This window comes from Acartia tonsa, chromosome 8 (genome assembly GCF_053477335.1).
Source record: "Acartia tonsa isolate MP-2025a chromosome 8, ASM5347733v1, whole genome shotgun sequence".
Classification (NCBI taxonomy): Eukaryota; Metazoa; Arthropoda; class Copepoda; order Calanoida; family Acartiidae; genus Acartia; species Acartia tonsa.
Window position 1 is genome coordinate 18,986,511 of NC_137267.1, and position 15,997 is coordinate 19,002,507.

Sequence of the window (15,997 nt, forward strand, 5' to 3'; positions counted from 1 at the left end):
AGTTATGTCTCATACCCACACTTAAAAAGTCAAGCAGTTTGGGCTCTTTATCTTTCACACACAGAAAATGAGATAGAAAAAAACGGATGGGGGGGCGTTGAACCGTTAAGGGTTAATAATATTGCTGTCATAAATCCCCAAAATAATACATCTTAATGATATTTATCGCTCAAATGTTTAAATTTCCTTAAATTGTCACCTATATGTTTTGCAGGCAACATATCCATACTTGCCGGTACAATTTTATAGCTTTTGGCCGTGTCAGTACGGTGCATTTCATATAAAACAATATATAATTCATTTAAAAAATAATTATAAAAATGTTTTCACAATAGTTTTGCAATAAAATATTAAAACTAATTGAAAAAAATATTAATCTATTTAATACTGCTCACCCCGATCCGGCTCGGTGGCTATACCAAACGAGTGTAGCCGGTGCGCCAAAGGTGATCCACTTGGTGAGTTGGATCGCCAATGCCATTTTGATTTAAAGATCGATATGAAGGTGCGCCAATCTGGATCACCTCTGGCGCACCCCGATCCGGCTCACCACTAAATGATTTAAAGATCCAGCTCAGGACTAAAAGACAGATTAGATGATCAATAGCCTAAATAATTATTACTTACATTGTTACAATTATAAACGGTCAGACTGACTGACAAAGTTAGTTGACCAATCATCTATGAATTCAGCTGTTATCTGAATAAATTATCACGCACCTACTCCTGAATATACTAATACTTATTACGGTGTAAAGCGTCTATTCGCCCTACAGACAACCAACCAATTGATTGCACGACCTTTGTCTTAGAAGTCCTTACTGTTCACTAATGAGTTGTGCCTATTTTCTTGGAAACATTTTTAACATCTTTAGTTATGACACTGTGTTAGGCCGAGATTCGAACCTATCACCTACCCAACAACAAGCGGATGCGCTGCGTGTTGAGTCACGGTCGCAGGTTGAATAAATATACAAGATTTTTCCTCAGATTATTGCTGGAGAGAAAGTTGGTGATTTCAGTAAACTCTTGTTCATTGGAATATGCCGCGGTCTTACCAGACAATTTACTAAAATATAAACATATTTTTAATTAATTATGTAAAGTAATCTTATTTATCCCCATGTCGAGCCATGACCTTTACTTATTAGTATTAACCAAGTTTTAATACAAGTAACAAACATTTGCTTGTTTGATATGTTTCTCCATGTTTTTTTGACTACTACTTTTTATAACATAGATTCAGTTGTTTTAATCAATTCTTTTGACAAAACTTTTTTGTTTAAAACTTTCTGAACACAACTCCTTTATCTTTATGTAATTTTATCTATATGATATTATAGAATTTTTTTTAAAACTAGCGTATATAAAATAGTGTACTGTACAAATCCAATGAAATATGAAGTATGTTTGAAGTTCTATGAAAAATATCAAATATAGAGAAATGTTACTTGCAAGAATCCACAGTATTTGGTAGAAATGGCATTTGATGAGGTACCAATAACAAGGTTTTATCTCTTTTATAACATATCTCCTCTTCCATATTTAAATTCTAAAATTTATAAATTTAAGTATCATTTGATGTTATATGAAGCGAAGCTTTTCTATAGTTAGGGTCGATTAATTTAAACAGGTTAGAATTGTCCTATCGATTCCAAACTTTGCATGATGATTCCTGTAGTATAGTTAGGTACAATTTAGGAAGTGCAGCAACTCTATAATTAATACAAGAATGTTCGTACGTTCATTTTAAACATGTCGATTTTTAACTTTTTTGACAACAAATTTTTGTATGTTAAAATTATCCAATTTTTCAGATTTTTGAAAACTGATTCCTATTATAACAAGGTACAATATTATAAGCGAAGCATCTCTATGAACAAGTCCCAAAAATGTAAGTATAATCTATTAATGCAGTTTTGCAACAAATTTACTTACAATATTGTTTGTACTGATGCATTAATATTCTTCTAATTTAGTTCTGACAATCTACAAGTGTTAATGTTCGTTTGTCCTTCCAATTCAAAACTTCGCTTTTATGGATGTTGTCATCCTTGTTTATACAAACTTATGTCATATATACAAAACCTTTAAAGAAATTTTTTCGATTTAGCTCAGTTGTTGGTTGCAGCTGATAACATTTTACTTTTATGGATATAGATGTCCCTGTAATTGTTTTTTTTTATACCTGAATTGTAGTTGTATTAGAGGCTCCATAGATATCCCAGGTAGTCCTGGACCAACTCAACAAATCTCCCTCTCTCATTCGTAGGTCATTGCAACCTTGATTCAATGATTATATTTATACAGTATGGCCTCGAAACCGATTAATATACGCTGGATTGGAACCGTTTCCCAGTCATATTAATCTTGTATTGACCAAAAACAAATTCATTTCAATATCCACAAAAAGCTGTCTATAATATAATGCGATAAATAACTATTATTCCAACAATCTGTACCATTCAAGCAACTAACCGTCTCTGGTTTTTAACCTAACTTGGAGACTAAACGTTGCAGAAGTGAAATTAACTAGCAAATTACATTTTAACCTAAATCTAACCCAATGGATGATTGCAATACATGGATCTTTAGGGATAGCACAATGGATAATACATTGATATTTACCATTACCTCATAAGGCCGGGATTCTTCTTTGATTTAAATGATCATCTAGAGAATGCAGAGCATCATCCTTGTGTAATGGGATGCGATACTCTAACACCAAAGGATATTAGGTTAAGTAACATCCATCAGACAACCAACCCCTACTCTTACTATTTATGTCGCGCACCTGACATAGCAGCAGTAGGAACCATTTTTAACGTCTAAGTTATGACGCAGTTTCGTCTCGAGATTCGAACCTATCAACTCCCCGGCGCAAGCGGATGCGCTATGTGTTACATTGATATACGTCTCCAATTATAATAAACAAAATTATTCCTTCATAAATCTGTTCCATATACAGTGTAAACAACAAAGAAAATACTATATTATTTTAGAATAGTTGTTTACCAGTAAAATCTTTCATTTCTTGGTCAGTGAGAGCTCCAGAATAAATATTAAAGTCCACTATCTGAACACCATATGAAAAAAATCAAATATTTTAATGAATTCTTATTCTAGCAAAGAATATAATATTCTTAAACGATTAGGGAAGGATTGCAGTAAATGGAGATACGGAAAGTGTCATGTGTGACGTCATAAAAATACGTCTAAAAACAAAGGATGAGAGGAAAAGTAGGAAAAAAACCCGAACAAGAGATGGATAGACGTATTTTTACATGACTTTCCTTATCTCCCAGCAAATTTTTTTTTTAGTTTAAATCTTAATTTGTTTTACCTTTCCAAACATAGACATAACATTATATTGGTATGTATATATGTTGCCCCAAGCACAACCTGGTGCTACAATTCTGAAAATTAGATAAAGTATAATTTGTAAAGAACAAATAATTAAAATGGTGTTAGAACTAGGGTTGGGCCGGATATCCGGCCATTTTCAATATCCGGCCGGATACCGGATATTGAAACTATCCGGCCGGATATCCGGCAATATAATCTTTTATATTTTACAACAAAAATCTCTGTTTTTTTAATCTTAAATGGCTGTAATTTTCTTATTATTGAAGCTAGAAGAACAATTTTTTCTGAATATGTTTATCTTTATGTAAATTTTATATTAGAAATCTCAAAACATAAATTTGGGCGGTGGCAGCAGTACTTGGCAGCTGACCGCAAACCGATGGTTGGCAGGTAACCGGCAACGAATTTTATGAAATTGTAATATGTCATGAAGATATATAAAAACGCATAAGTTTATTTGAAATCTTCAAGTAAAAATTTTCGGTCACAGGAACCGTTTAAAGATTTCTGGAGACCTGGAGGTTCAGGACTTGCAGGATTATACCTGAAACTGAAATCAACTTGAACACATATATTACATATAAGGATGTACGACTATAGGATATTTTAGTATTAGATAACATGAAATGCTTTGTTTAAGTAAAAAAATATTTTTACTTTTACCTGAATGACCTTACCAGATTTGCTGGCATCCTGTGCCTGCCAGGAAGGAGGTATTAAAAAAATTTCAACTTTCAGTTATGTGTCATACCCATATTTCGAAAGCCACTCAGTTATAGCCCTCTATCTTTTATACACAGAAAATAGGATAGGAAAAAAACAATGGGGGGGGGGGGGCAGGCATTCAACGCCACCTCCCCGCCCATCCTTCAACTATTAGGGGTTGGTATTACAGATTGAGGGTATTAATAGTTAATTAGATTTATTTGCTAGGAAGAAAGCTCATTTAAAAGTTACTTAATTTTTAAGTTTTAACCTTAATTTTATCCTATTATATAAAGTAGTAAGCTAGTATAATATAAAACACCAGTTTATGAAGAAATTTTTTTTGCTGGTATAGTCCCTTTCGTGGTAATGCCCCTTAAGGAGCGAATATTCGTATTCGTAGCTTTCCTCCTATTTTAAGACCCTCGCGGGGTACTCTAACTATAAGGGGCCAATTGCCTAACCCTGCGGGGCAATCACCTAACCAAATATAATCTAACCTAACCAAAAATAACCTATAAAAAGCAATTTTAAAAAGTCAACGAATCGCCCCTTAAGGTGCGTTGCCACGAAAGGGACTATATCCTTTTTTGTTACTTTAATATGTAGTAATTTGGCCGGTTATCCGGCCGGATATCCGGTAATTTGGCCGGATAACCGGATATTTGCCAGATATCCGGCGTTGGCCGGATATCTGGCCGGATACCGGATATCCGGTATTTGAAATCAGCCGGATATCCGGTATCCGGTATCCAGCCAAAAAAATATCCGGCCCAACCCTAGTTAGAACATGACATAATAGATGTAAACTAAATTCAATACTTTAACATTCCAAAAGACATTTTAAAAATGATTTTGAAAGTACCTTATATTTCCAGTCATATTTCTACCAAAAGCAGCCAAGTTAATTGAAGTCACTTCCCCTGTCTTTTCTCCGTTTTCATAGAGCTAAAATGTATTATAAATTAGAATAAAAATTTATAAATCAATATATTTAAGATAATTCTCTTTCCTTAGAAGCAGCTCATAAAGCCTAACAAAAATTGACGTCATATAATACAATTGACCAATGATAGGTTAGGATATTTTTTACCATTGTAAATATAATGTATAGTATATTTGCCTATCATAGGTCATTTGTATTGTATGACGTAATTTTTTGGGTACTATAGCTTCTTCTTTTCTTAACTCATTCTTATCAGTGTTCATTTTATTTTACCTTTGCAGTACCGCTGCTCAGATCAACTGCCAGGCAGGTATGGTGCCAGGTCTGCAGGTCAAGCTGCTGTGTGCCAAGACCTTCCCAATTGTATACTGTATCGTTCCTGAGAAAATTTCTTGATTTATTTTTTTAATTTTTGAGGAAGGTTTATCATAAAAGGCTATTTTTGCACTAATCTAATTGAAAGAAGTGTTTTTTTCTGTTTTTCTTCTACAAAATGCTGACAATATAACCATAATTAAAACTTACCATGCTTTAAAGGCAATCCAAGGACCAGTATACCAACGTCCATACAGAAAAGCTTCCTAAAGTTTTAGTTTTGATATTTCTTAAAAGAACTAGACAATGGGCTGAAATGGTGTATGATCAAACTATGATAAAAGTTTAATCCTTTGCATTATATTTTTTTTATTTATATTTAACCTAGCTCGTTTTGTAGAACCCAATAAAGATTTTTTTTAATCCAAGTTTTAAAGCCAACAAATAAAAGAACATGTTCTAAAAAAATTAGGACCTATATAATATACACTTCAATATACACTGAACACAGAACACATGTTTAAAATCGAGGCTTTTCTATAATTAGGGTCGGTCCGTCCGTAACGGATAGCTTTTTTCGTTAATTTAGGCATATTAGAATTGTCCTATCGATTTCAAACTTTGCATGGTGATTCCTTTAGTAGTTATGCACGATTTAGAAAGCGTAGCAACTCTATAATCATTACCAGAATGTCCGTACGTCCATGTTGATTTATTTACTTTTTTAACAACGAATTTTTATGTGATCTAATTATCCGATTGATCTGATTTTTGATATATTGATTCTTGGGACAACAAAGTATAATGTTACAAGCGAAGCAACTCCATAATAAAGTCCTAAAAATGTAAGTATGTCCATAAACATTATCCTGTATCAAGCAGTTTTTCAACAAATTTACTTACAACTTTGCTTCGACTCTTATACATCTATATTCTGATTATTCAGTTCTGACACTATACAAATGGTAATGTCCGTTTGCCCTACCGTTTCAGTGCTTCGCTTATATGGATGATGCCATCCTTGTTTATTAGTTTTTTACATACATTTAAATCCAGCCAAACACAATAAAGTAATAAAATAGTTGTTAAACACGATAGGACGTCAATTTGGGTTGGTTAAGGTTAGGTTAGGTAAGGTTAGGTTTGATTCAGGTAGTGATTTAGGGCTAAGTCTTGTGATGTGGCCGCCTAGAAAATTAGTTTTATTTGTAAATGTGAATAACTTTCATATTCAGCAGTTTTCTAATGTATTTAACCTGATATTCAGAAAAGTCGTCTTTAATTGTCCCCATAGTAACAACAGTTGCCCATGGATCATATTCAGGGTTCTGGATTCTCATTGGGAAAAATCTACAAAAAAGGTTTAGTTTACAAATTATAGCTTACAAATTAAATTTATATTAATTAAATAAAGCACACAAGACCCCAAAAACACAGAAAAAAGGTTTAGATGTCCTTGTCTGAACCACTAGAAAATCAGGGAAAGGCCACTATATTTATTGACCTATTGCTTTGCCCCTGTACTATACAGGTGGACGGGTAGGTCATAAAAATACACAACAAATTCGGACAAGCATTTTCCGAGATCTTCAGCTTCAGGCAAAAAAGAACTTACTCTTTTATATGAGAGGATAACAATAAGATTTTTTTTCTTGAACAAAAAAGTTGAGAAAAATACCTTGAACAGATGGTGAACTGATCAGAAAGTTGAATATTCTGATCTTGTTGTATGATACATTCATATTCCTTACAGTCGGAACAATAGGTCGTCCTAAAAAGAATAGTTTTACGAACATTAATCTGAAACAATAAAGTAAAAGTTGTGAATTTCAAAATGGCTCAATTTCTTTTCATAAAGCAGAGTACGGTAACTCCAATGAAATTATTTGAATAAGAAAATTATATCAAAAGTGAAATCAAATGCGATGTTAAAGTCTAATTGCACAAAATTGTACATAGCATTCGTTAGGGAAGAGGGGACATTTGGCTGTTTATTACACTAGTACCCAAAGTTGTACAATAACGTTTTCTTATTCGTTTGCTTAACTTTTTTGGGACTCCTATTGAACTTTTATTGATTAGAACATTCAGTGAAGTGTTAAAAAGTTTCAAGCACTAATTGTAATCTACTTGAAATTTTGTGTATCATCATTGGGGATTTACAAATAAGAAATAACTCAAATTAAAGTTTATTGGGGGTTTTTACTTTCCTAAAATATATTTCACATATGTAAAAAAAATTCGCATGCTTTATACCTGAGATCAAAATCTTTGTTAAGAAAATATGTTTTCGTTGCTGCTTGTCCGTTTACAACTACAATCCTAAAATAAATAAAATTCAAAATACTCCGGGGTCTGCCATTCTGTCATATGTCATTGACGACGGATCAAAATTTACAACAACAAAAAATCCTATAATATAAAATAGTAGGTTTTTTTCTCTGTAGAGAAGGATCTCACTAACCGCTGAACCGATATGGTTCTTCTTTTTATTGAAGCTTCTTATAGGTGCAGGATAGGTTTTTAAAAACTATTTTATGATAGAGTTTCTTCACTCTCTCCAAATAAAAGATTACCCCCTTCCCCTTAAAAAAAATAATGTTTTTTTCACTTTATCTTCCTCCACACCCGAAGTGCACCTAGAGGCTTTTTGGGATGTAGACTCTTATTTTATTATAATTGGGTATAAACTAATTGATATTAAAATGAAGCTTTTTAAAGTCCATATAAAAAGTGACGTCTTACTGGCCTATTATTGGTCAATTAAAATCATGTATTCTTACCTACCATGCAGGGGCGTCCAAGCTTTTTATTTTTTGGGGGGGGGTAAATTTTTTTAAGGGGGGGGTAATTCGGTTTTGGGGGGGGTAAAAGTGCGCGCGAAGCGCGCCGCAAATTTTTTTTACCCCCCCCAAAATTTTTACCCCGGGGGTAAAATTTGCTTGGGGGGGGGTAATTACCCCCCCTGAAATCTGTTGGCAGGGGTAAAATTTGTTTACCCCCCCCAAAATTTACCCCCGGGGTAAAATTTTTGGAGGTAATTTAAATTTTATCAAAAATTTAGTATTAGAAATGCAAAAATTTTTTTTGTTAGAGATTTTCTATTTTGGGGGGAGTATTTACACCCCCCCCAAATTGTTTGGGGGGGTAAATACCCCCTCCTAAATGGTTGGGGGTGCCTACGGCACCCCCAGGGTAACGGTAAATTTTAAATTGGGGGGGGGGGGGGGGGGGGGGTAAAATGAAAAAAATTCGTTGGGGGGGGGGGGGGTAATCGCCTCATTACCCCCCCCCCTTGGACGTCTATGCTACCATGGGTAATTAAGTCTGTGTATTGGCCTATGATTGGTCTTTTGCATTGTATTTTTATAGGCACTATACTTAACTTCTATTAAAATGTGTAAGATACATACCAGTCTGTAAAACATATAAAGCACATGAGTAAAACCTTCCAATCTGTTACTCTAGCCATCCTCATATCAAATATGAAGAATAAACTAAATAAAATTCACAATATGTCAATTCTTTTATACAAAACGTATTACATACAAAACTACCCTTTCATAAATTTTATATCATGATTTATGCATAGTTTCAATTTTAAAATATTATTTGCTTAACTTTTTATGTCAGATTATGCATATTTTAGAAGATTCGAATAACTATCAACCACTAAATAAGAAATAACCACTGAACCGATTGGGTTCTCTATTTAATGTAGGCATCACCTAGGTCCTATGATGGTTTTAGACCATTTTACTCTCAGATTTAAGTTGTAAGATTGTTTAAGCTACATGTATACCCTCTATGCCCCTTTAATACAGAGTCCATAGATGCTAGGCGTGAAGCCGCAAGTTATCAAAATTATAAAGTAATAGCTCTTTTGATACTTAATAAACTAAATATTATTTAAAAGTATAAAAAATCTCTAAAAATGTCAAAAAGTTGCTGTAGTACATTATAAAATAAACCTTACTATTAAAAAAATGATTTATGAAAAGTTTGAAATTCATATAAAGTATTCAAATTGCATGATTAGAGGACTGCCCGTAGGTGAAGAAAAGCTCCGCTATTAAAATGCTTATAACTTATGGCTGTAATGCTAACATTCTTGCAATGTGTAAATATCAATTACTACAGCAAATAGAAAACATTCATTATTGAAATTCCAAAACTCGATGCCTTTTTGAAAAATTTGTACTTTATTCTTGAATATGTTGGTTTAATGACAAATTACACAATTGCGTATATTTCAATATAGGAAATAAAGTGTTTGTTGGTCTGTAACTTCGTATTATTAATTTAAGTTAGTGTAAAGTTAATCCTTGTTTACAAATACAATAAAGGTAACCTAATATATTATTTTACTGTTGTATTTAGGTTATTATAGATCTTTTTCTTTAATTTAGACATGTTAGAATATTCTTAACAATAAAACTGCATGATGATTCCTGAAACTTTTAGGTACAATCTAGAAAACGTACAAGATTGGACAAAGTAATAAGTAAACTCAATAATAAAAAAAATAAAAAAATAAGTTTCGTTTCTCTACAGTAAAAATTAGAGAGAAAAAAATATCTATCAAAATAATCAAATGCCACTGTAAAGTCAAACTGTTTATTAATAGGAAATAAGTTAAATAATCACCAAACCTCTATCTCAAATTCAGTTACATTAGTGTAAACGGCAACTTGGTTGCTTACCAAGAAGGTGAGGTGAAAGTTCGATTATTTCATAAGATATCTCAGAAATGGTCCCTACTGATGCTATGTCTAATAAGTGAAATTAATGGTATGGGAAATGCCTTTGATCAAAATATCTGAACAACTCGTTACCATGCAAGGACCACCACACAAGGAACGAAAAATGAAAATGTTGGTTGGCTGCTAGGTCTTTGATAACCTTTTACCTACAGTGTTAGAGTGCTTTGTTTATCCTTCCTTAAGTCCATTAAATAGTCAGAACAGGGACAATAAAATTTTAATCCAAAGGAATGATTAATTTAATTTTACGCCATTTATCCCACTCAAAATTACAAATTCTTAACTAATACTAAATTTATTGTTTGTTGGCATATTGTAGTACAATAATTATTGTGTAATTTCTATAAAGAAAATAATGCAATATTTACAAGAAAACTATATAATTTGACGTGTGCAAATGGATGTATTATAGTTGTGATTTGAATTAACTATCCTTTTTCCCTGAGTTGAAGACGAAAGAACAACCTGAATATCATTTACCTAGATTATAAAAACAGAAAATTTATTATGACATTTATTTTTAATGCAAATTAAAACATTTTATTTTTTCAAATTAAAATAAACATCTACATGGTTTCACAATTTTTAAAACTACTTTTCAATGTCAATTAGAATAAGAATTATGTATTTTTTTTAATTGATTTTTCTTATAAAAAAAGACAAGTTATATGGGTTTATTTAAAAGGGTGAAAACTATTGCAAAAATATTAATTCAGTTTTTTACTTTCTTTCTTCTCATGTAATTTAAATTGAGATTTTTTATACATTACTTTGATTTACACTTGTTTTTATTTCTACAAATAAAGGAGGAAAATTTTATTAATTTCGAAAATATTAATTATTGCTATTATTAGTTTTTTTTAAATTATCCTACTCCTTTAAATTAAAATAAAATTAACAACACATTTCATGTAATTTTTTTTATCAAAGATTACTTATTAATTCTACTTTTTTGTATTTTCTATGAAAACAATAAACATATTTGACAATTTAATAAATATATATATATATAAGTTCACATTGACTACAAGCATAGATAGATAGATATGCATAGATATGGTGTGAGGTTGTGGCAGGAAGAAGGATCAATATTCAACTTCGTGCGCACAATTTTGGAAGACTTGCGTGACTTGCAGTGTCGCTGCCGTGATTTTGTTCATCTCTACGTGAAAGCAAAAATCACAACCGTATTATTTTCTTGTAATTACAAAACAACCTTTAAAGGCATTACATTTGGATACAATTACACAACTACAGACGTTATTCACAAAACATGCGTAAAATTAATTTTGGCTTCTTTGGTAAATGCATTTTAATACTAAAAGGGTATTATTTTCATGTTGGTTTTTTTTTGCCGAGAATTGTAACAAAAAGTGATTGATTTTAAAATTATATAAATGATATTTGAATGTTGTGAACAAAAAGTTATTTAAACCAAATACCTTTGCAAATATCAAATTTCTAGATTTATGAATTTTATATTGAAAGCCAAATTGAATAAATATTTGAAAGCTTGAGAAGTACAGGTTGAAAAGATTGAAAGCTTTTTTACTTTTTTGAAAGCAAACAAAGTACAAGGATCACAAGACCAAAATTCTGCCTTTTGCAATTTAAAACCATAAAGTATCATAGAAATGGTGTTGATAGTTTAGTGCATTATTAAACAAAACTTTGGCTTTATAGCAAAAGACATTTATATTTAAAATAATTTTTTGAAAGCCAAGAAAGGACTTGTCCTTTGATTTTTACATATGATTAAATTTCATTGCATCTTTTGGGATACAGATATATATAACTCTTTTATAACATATACATTATACATCTTTTTTTATATATTATATATATTTTAAAACTCTATAATATCTTTATATATATCAATAACATAGAAGATAAAACAATATAATTTTCAATTTTTCATCCCTGAATCACCAGACTGTTAAAATCTAATAATGATCAATAATAATTAATAATAATATCTAATATGTATAACATATAATTATGATTTATTTCAACAGAAACCGGTCTCAATTTAAACCATTATTCAACAAAGATAAATAAATTTTCTATATTGAAACTCCATTGGTTACATATATTTCTTATTATAACATTTTCCATTTTCAAATACCCTATTCGGGAAATTTGTGTTTCAGTTTCATAATGATTTTTAATTTGACAATAAAATTTCTACTATAAAGACAATAGCCTAAAATCTTTAATATCTTCAAAGATTAGAAGCCTGCCTTTCTATCACTACAGTCTAGTTCATTCAAATTATCTTCCATGCATAGTTTGGTGCCTTTTCTGTATTTAATCTCAACATCTAACATTGAAAGCTATTTGATATCTAATTGGATAGCTTTTGGACCCGCTAGTAATTATGCATAAGTAGACAACACTTCATTAAATGGTATAATATTTGTCCACAAAAGCATAATTAAACTTATGTGTACATACATAGTTACATATATGTTATATTTACATTGAATAAATTTCTAGATCTTTACATAAGAGATCGACTAACACTTGATTGACTGTCTTGAGACCACAGGATACCTGAAAAAAAGATTGATTTATAAATCAAAATTCAATAAATATCAAGGGGAATGATCAAGGTCTTATTGTGATCTACTTATTCATGATTTAGTGTAAAGCATTGAAATCCTTTTGTCTCAGAAACCTAACTGCGAAATGTGAATGGTGTCAAATTGCACCTGTTTTGCATCTAGGCATTTTCTGGATACATTAAAGTGATTGATTATGCTTAATGAATTTAGAAAAAATATTGACAAATTAGATCAATCAAACACCATTGTTTGAGAGCAATTAAAGAATAATTATGAGGAAAGGGGAATGAAAACTAAAGTTTGTAATTAGCTGTATTATACAATTAAGTGATTAATTCCAGCCCACTGAATTTAAATATGCTGGCTGCTAAAATCTCTTGCCAAGGGGAAATCTGGTATTGGTAGATTTGAAAGATCAACTTTTAATTTTCTACTTCAAAGTCTTTTAAACTTGTCTAACATTTCTAATTTTTTCTTCAGATTTTCAGACTTTTATTTTTTCAATAAAGCATTCTGTAATTGTAAATTTAATGAGTTTAAATTAAATTTTCTCAATTTCTGTAATTGTAAAACTTGAATGTTTTTAAGAGAAAGGTTATATCATTAAAAAGTATCTTTAATAAGCATATATATTTTTTTAAAATCTTTTATAATTATAATTCAATTTAATTTCTTTCTTCATTGTATAAATTTTGCAACAAAACATTGATCCTTTATGATGCACCATAAATGTGGCTAGGGGCTGGCTGATGGGATTTGAAATATGTTCCAAAGTAAATAATATTGCTGGAGTTCTATTTATCCAGGAGATAAGTTGCACAAACCCTTTGTAACACTTACAACATAAACAAAACAAATTCAATTCTAAAGGAGGAACATAAGCAAATAAGAGAAATAAAGGAAGAGATACATAATAATCTTAGAATCAAAACAATAACTAATTTTCAATAAAAGTAGAAAGTTTGCAGAAAACTAACACTGTGATAAAATTTTAAGAATTCTTTTATTTTTAGAAATATTTCACAACTAATTCTTACCTAGAAAAAAAAATCTTTTTATTTTAAAAAGATATGATGAATAGATACTGGTGAGTTGAAGAAAATTTTATGTGGGGAAAATTAGCCATAAAATTCATCCTCATTCCTTCAAGTTTTACTCTGATGTAACTCGGAAATCCTAGCCACTGCAGGAAACTTTAGCCTATTTGGGCTCCCCTGAAACTTTCTTAACCTATATTTCTCAAAATAATCGTAACATACAAGCTTTTTTGAAGATGTAAAAGAATATGGATAGAGGGTATTCGAAAGATTCCACTGAAAATTTAGAGGATTTTGCTGAAAAGTTTGTAGAAAATTTTGTGTGAGAAATCTGGTGGTGATAGATAAGAAATGGAATTATTATATAGGTAAACAAAAATACTTAGACAACTTTTGAATATAACAGTGTTTAATAAAAACAAGAATGGCAACATTCATAAAAGTGAAGCTTAACAAATTAGACAGATAGACAAATAACATCAACACCTCTTGCAAATGCAATATGAATGCAATATAAAAGAATGTACAGACAACAGTAATACGGACGGACGAGTCTACACTAAACGTAAAAAAGTTTCTCTGTGTTAAAATCAGTCGTAGAACTTTTTTATAATTCGAGAAGTTTTATTTGCATTAATATATTTGAGATATTTTTTCTCAATAGAGAAAAAAAAGTTTAAAAACTGTCATCTTTTGGCAGAGTATAATATATGAAGTTGAGCAAAGCAAACATATAAAATTGGAATATGATTTACATTTTTGCGCCATAAAATAAATATTTGCATACAAAATATTCTACTACTGGCTACACCCCTAGATGCCTCTAGGTGCCCTTAAGGAAAGTAGAGAGTATTCGCCCCTGCACTTTTTATTTTAGTTTATTAAGAAATAGAAGAATTTTCTGGGAGGTTTGAATTTTTTTCTCTTAGGAAAGTTGTGGTATCCTCCCCAAAACAGGTATTAATACTTCCCTTGAACTATTTAAATCTTAAGAAAAATCACTTAGATTCATCGATTAGCAAGATCCTTCTGTACAAACCAATAGTGAGTCAGACAGACAATCATCCTTTTACTTTTATTTGTTCTAAAACGACATTGGACGGCAAATTATATTAGTACCCAGTGTTGTTTTACTAAAATGTCTGCTTTATTAACCCAAAAACTTAATAATTAAAATAATTTTTTATTGGTTTCTTCAAAATAACGGTATCCAATAATTTTATTCATTAAGGGGGTTCTTTATTCATCAAGAATTTATCCTCCATTGTCGACCTTATCTCTTAAAATCCCTGGTGTTTACCTGAGTTTCTTGTTTAGAGATCATTTCCCAGTTCATGGAGCTCAGATAACATGAAGTCAACATCTTCCTCTGGAAAAAGTAAACACAAATTATTTTTTTTAAAGCGAAGCTTTGCTATAATTTTGGTCCATCCGTCTGTCCGTTCGTAATTGTTAGCTCATTTCGTTACTTTAAACATGTTGGAATTGTCTTATCGATTTCAAACTTTGCTTTACTTTTAACCTTTTGGACAATAACTTTTTGTATCATATAATTATCCTATTCATTTTATTTTAAAAAATTATTTTTAGAACAAGAAGGTTCAATATTTTAGCGAATCAACCCTTTAATTATATCGTAAAAAATAAAGTATGTCTATTGTACAGTATTGTGTATCCAGTATTTTGGAATAAATCTATGTACAATTTTGTTTAAAATTACAAATTAACATTCTGCTTATTAGGTTTTGACACTCTTTACAAGAGTACTATTCGTTTGTCATTCCTTCTGATTTTAATGCTTCCCTTTTGTGACTGCCATCCTTGTTATTCAGGATTTACTTAAAGACACCCATTTTTTATGTTCTTTTCGTCTGTTTGTCTTTCATTCAACCTTTCTCTCATTTTAAGCTTTTTCTAGTTTTATATTATTTTTCTTCTCTTATAATCAAACAAAACTTAAATTAAAAATGTATATTTTATATAGAAGCTTTTCTACTATTGTTTTTAAATAAACTAATCTTTCACAAATAAACTAATCTTTTTACAAATATTTCACCTGTCTGTGCCTGGTTGGAAATAATAGATCTGAAGAAGTTGGGGAGTTCTCCCAGAGGTTGATAACTTATCATCATTGTTCCTTTCTTCATCATCAGTCCCTGCAAATATTATACAAATTAAAGATATCTCCCAGAGGTTGATAACTTATCATCATTGTTCCTTTCTTCATCATCAGTCCCTGCAAATATTATGAAAATTAAAGATAACTCCCAGAAATTAGATCCAGTCGTGTGCATATCAATT

The 15,997-nt window shown here is 30.8% G+C and overlaps 2 protein-coding genes across 3 annotated transcripts in view; both read right to left on the reverse strand.

Annotated features, from left to right (window-relative positions):
* Positions 1-948: 948 nt before the first annotated feature.
* Positions 949-8,814, reverse strand: LOC145326509 (uncharacterized). The gene is made up of 12 exons (XM_080169881.1): positions 8,746-8,814; positions 7,589-7,654; positions 7,011-7,103; positions 6,589-6,682; positions 5,543-5,598; positions 5,291-5,396; positions 4,937-5,019; positions 3,344-3,416; positions 3,016-3,076; positions 2,189-2,283; positions 1,452-1,552; positions 949-1,069 (listed from the first exon to the last, which is right to left on the reverse strand). The coding sequence occupies exons 1-12, from the start codon at positions 8,808-8,810 to the stop codon at positions 949-951; spliced, it is 1,014 nt and encodes a 337-aa protein (XP_080026007.1). The 5' UTR covers positions 8,811-8,814.
* A 1,781-nt stretch (positions 8,815-10,595) lies between these two features.
* The window catches only part of Gad1 (glutamate decarboxylase), a 50,811-nt gene continuing 45,409 nt past the window's right edge, over positions 10,596-15,997 (reverse strand). Inside the window, exons 18-20 of one of the 2 annotated variants that reach the window (XM_080169322.1) lie at positions 15,753-15,852; positions 14,997-15,065; positions 10,596-12,648 (exon numbers count right to left, since the gene is read on the reverse strand). In XM_080169322.1, coding sequence (XP_080025448.1) covers positions 15,010-15,065; positions 15,753-15,852 — 156 coding nt within the window. In that variant the 3' untranslated portion in view covers positions 10,596-12,648; positions 14,997-15,009. Of the gene's footprint in view, positions 12,649-14,996; positions 15,066-15,752; positions 15,933-15,997 lie in introns of both variants that reach the window. The other variant, XR_013881786.1, reaches the window with a different exon arrangement.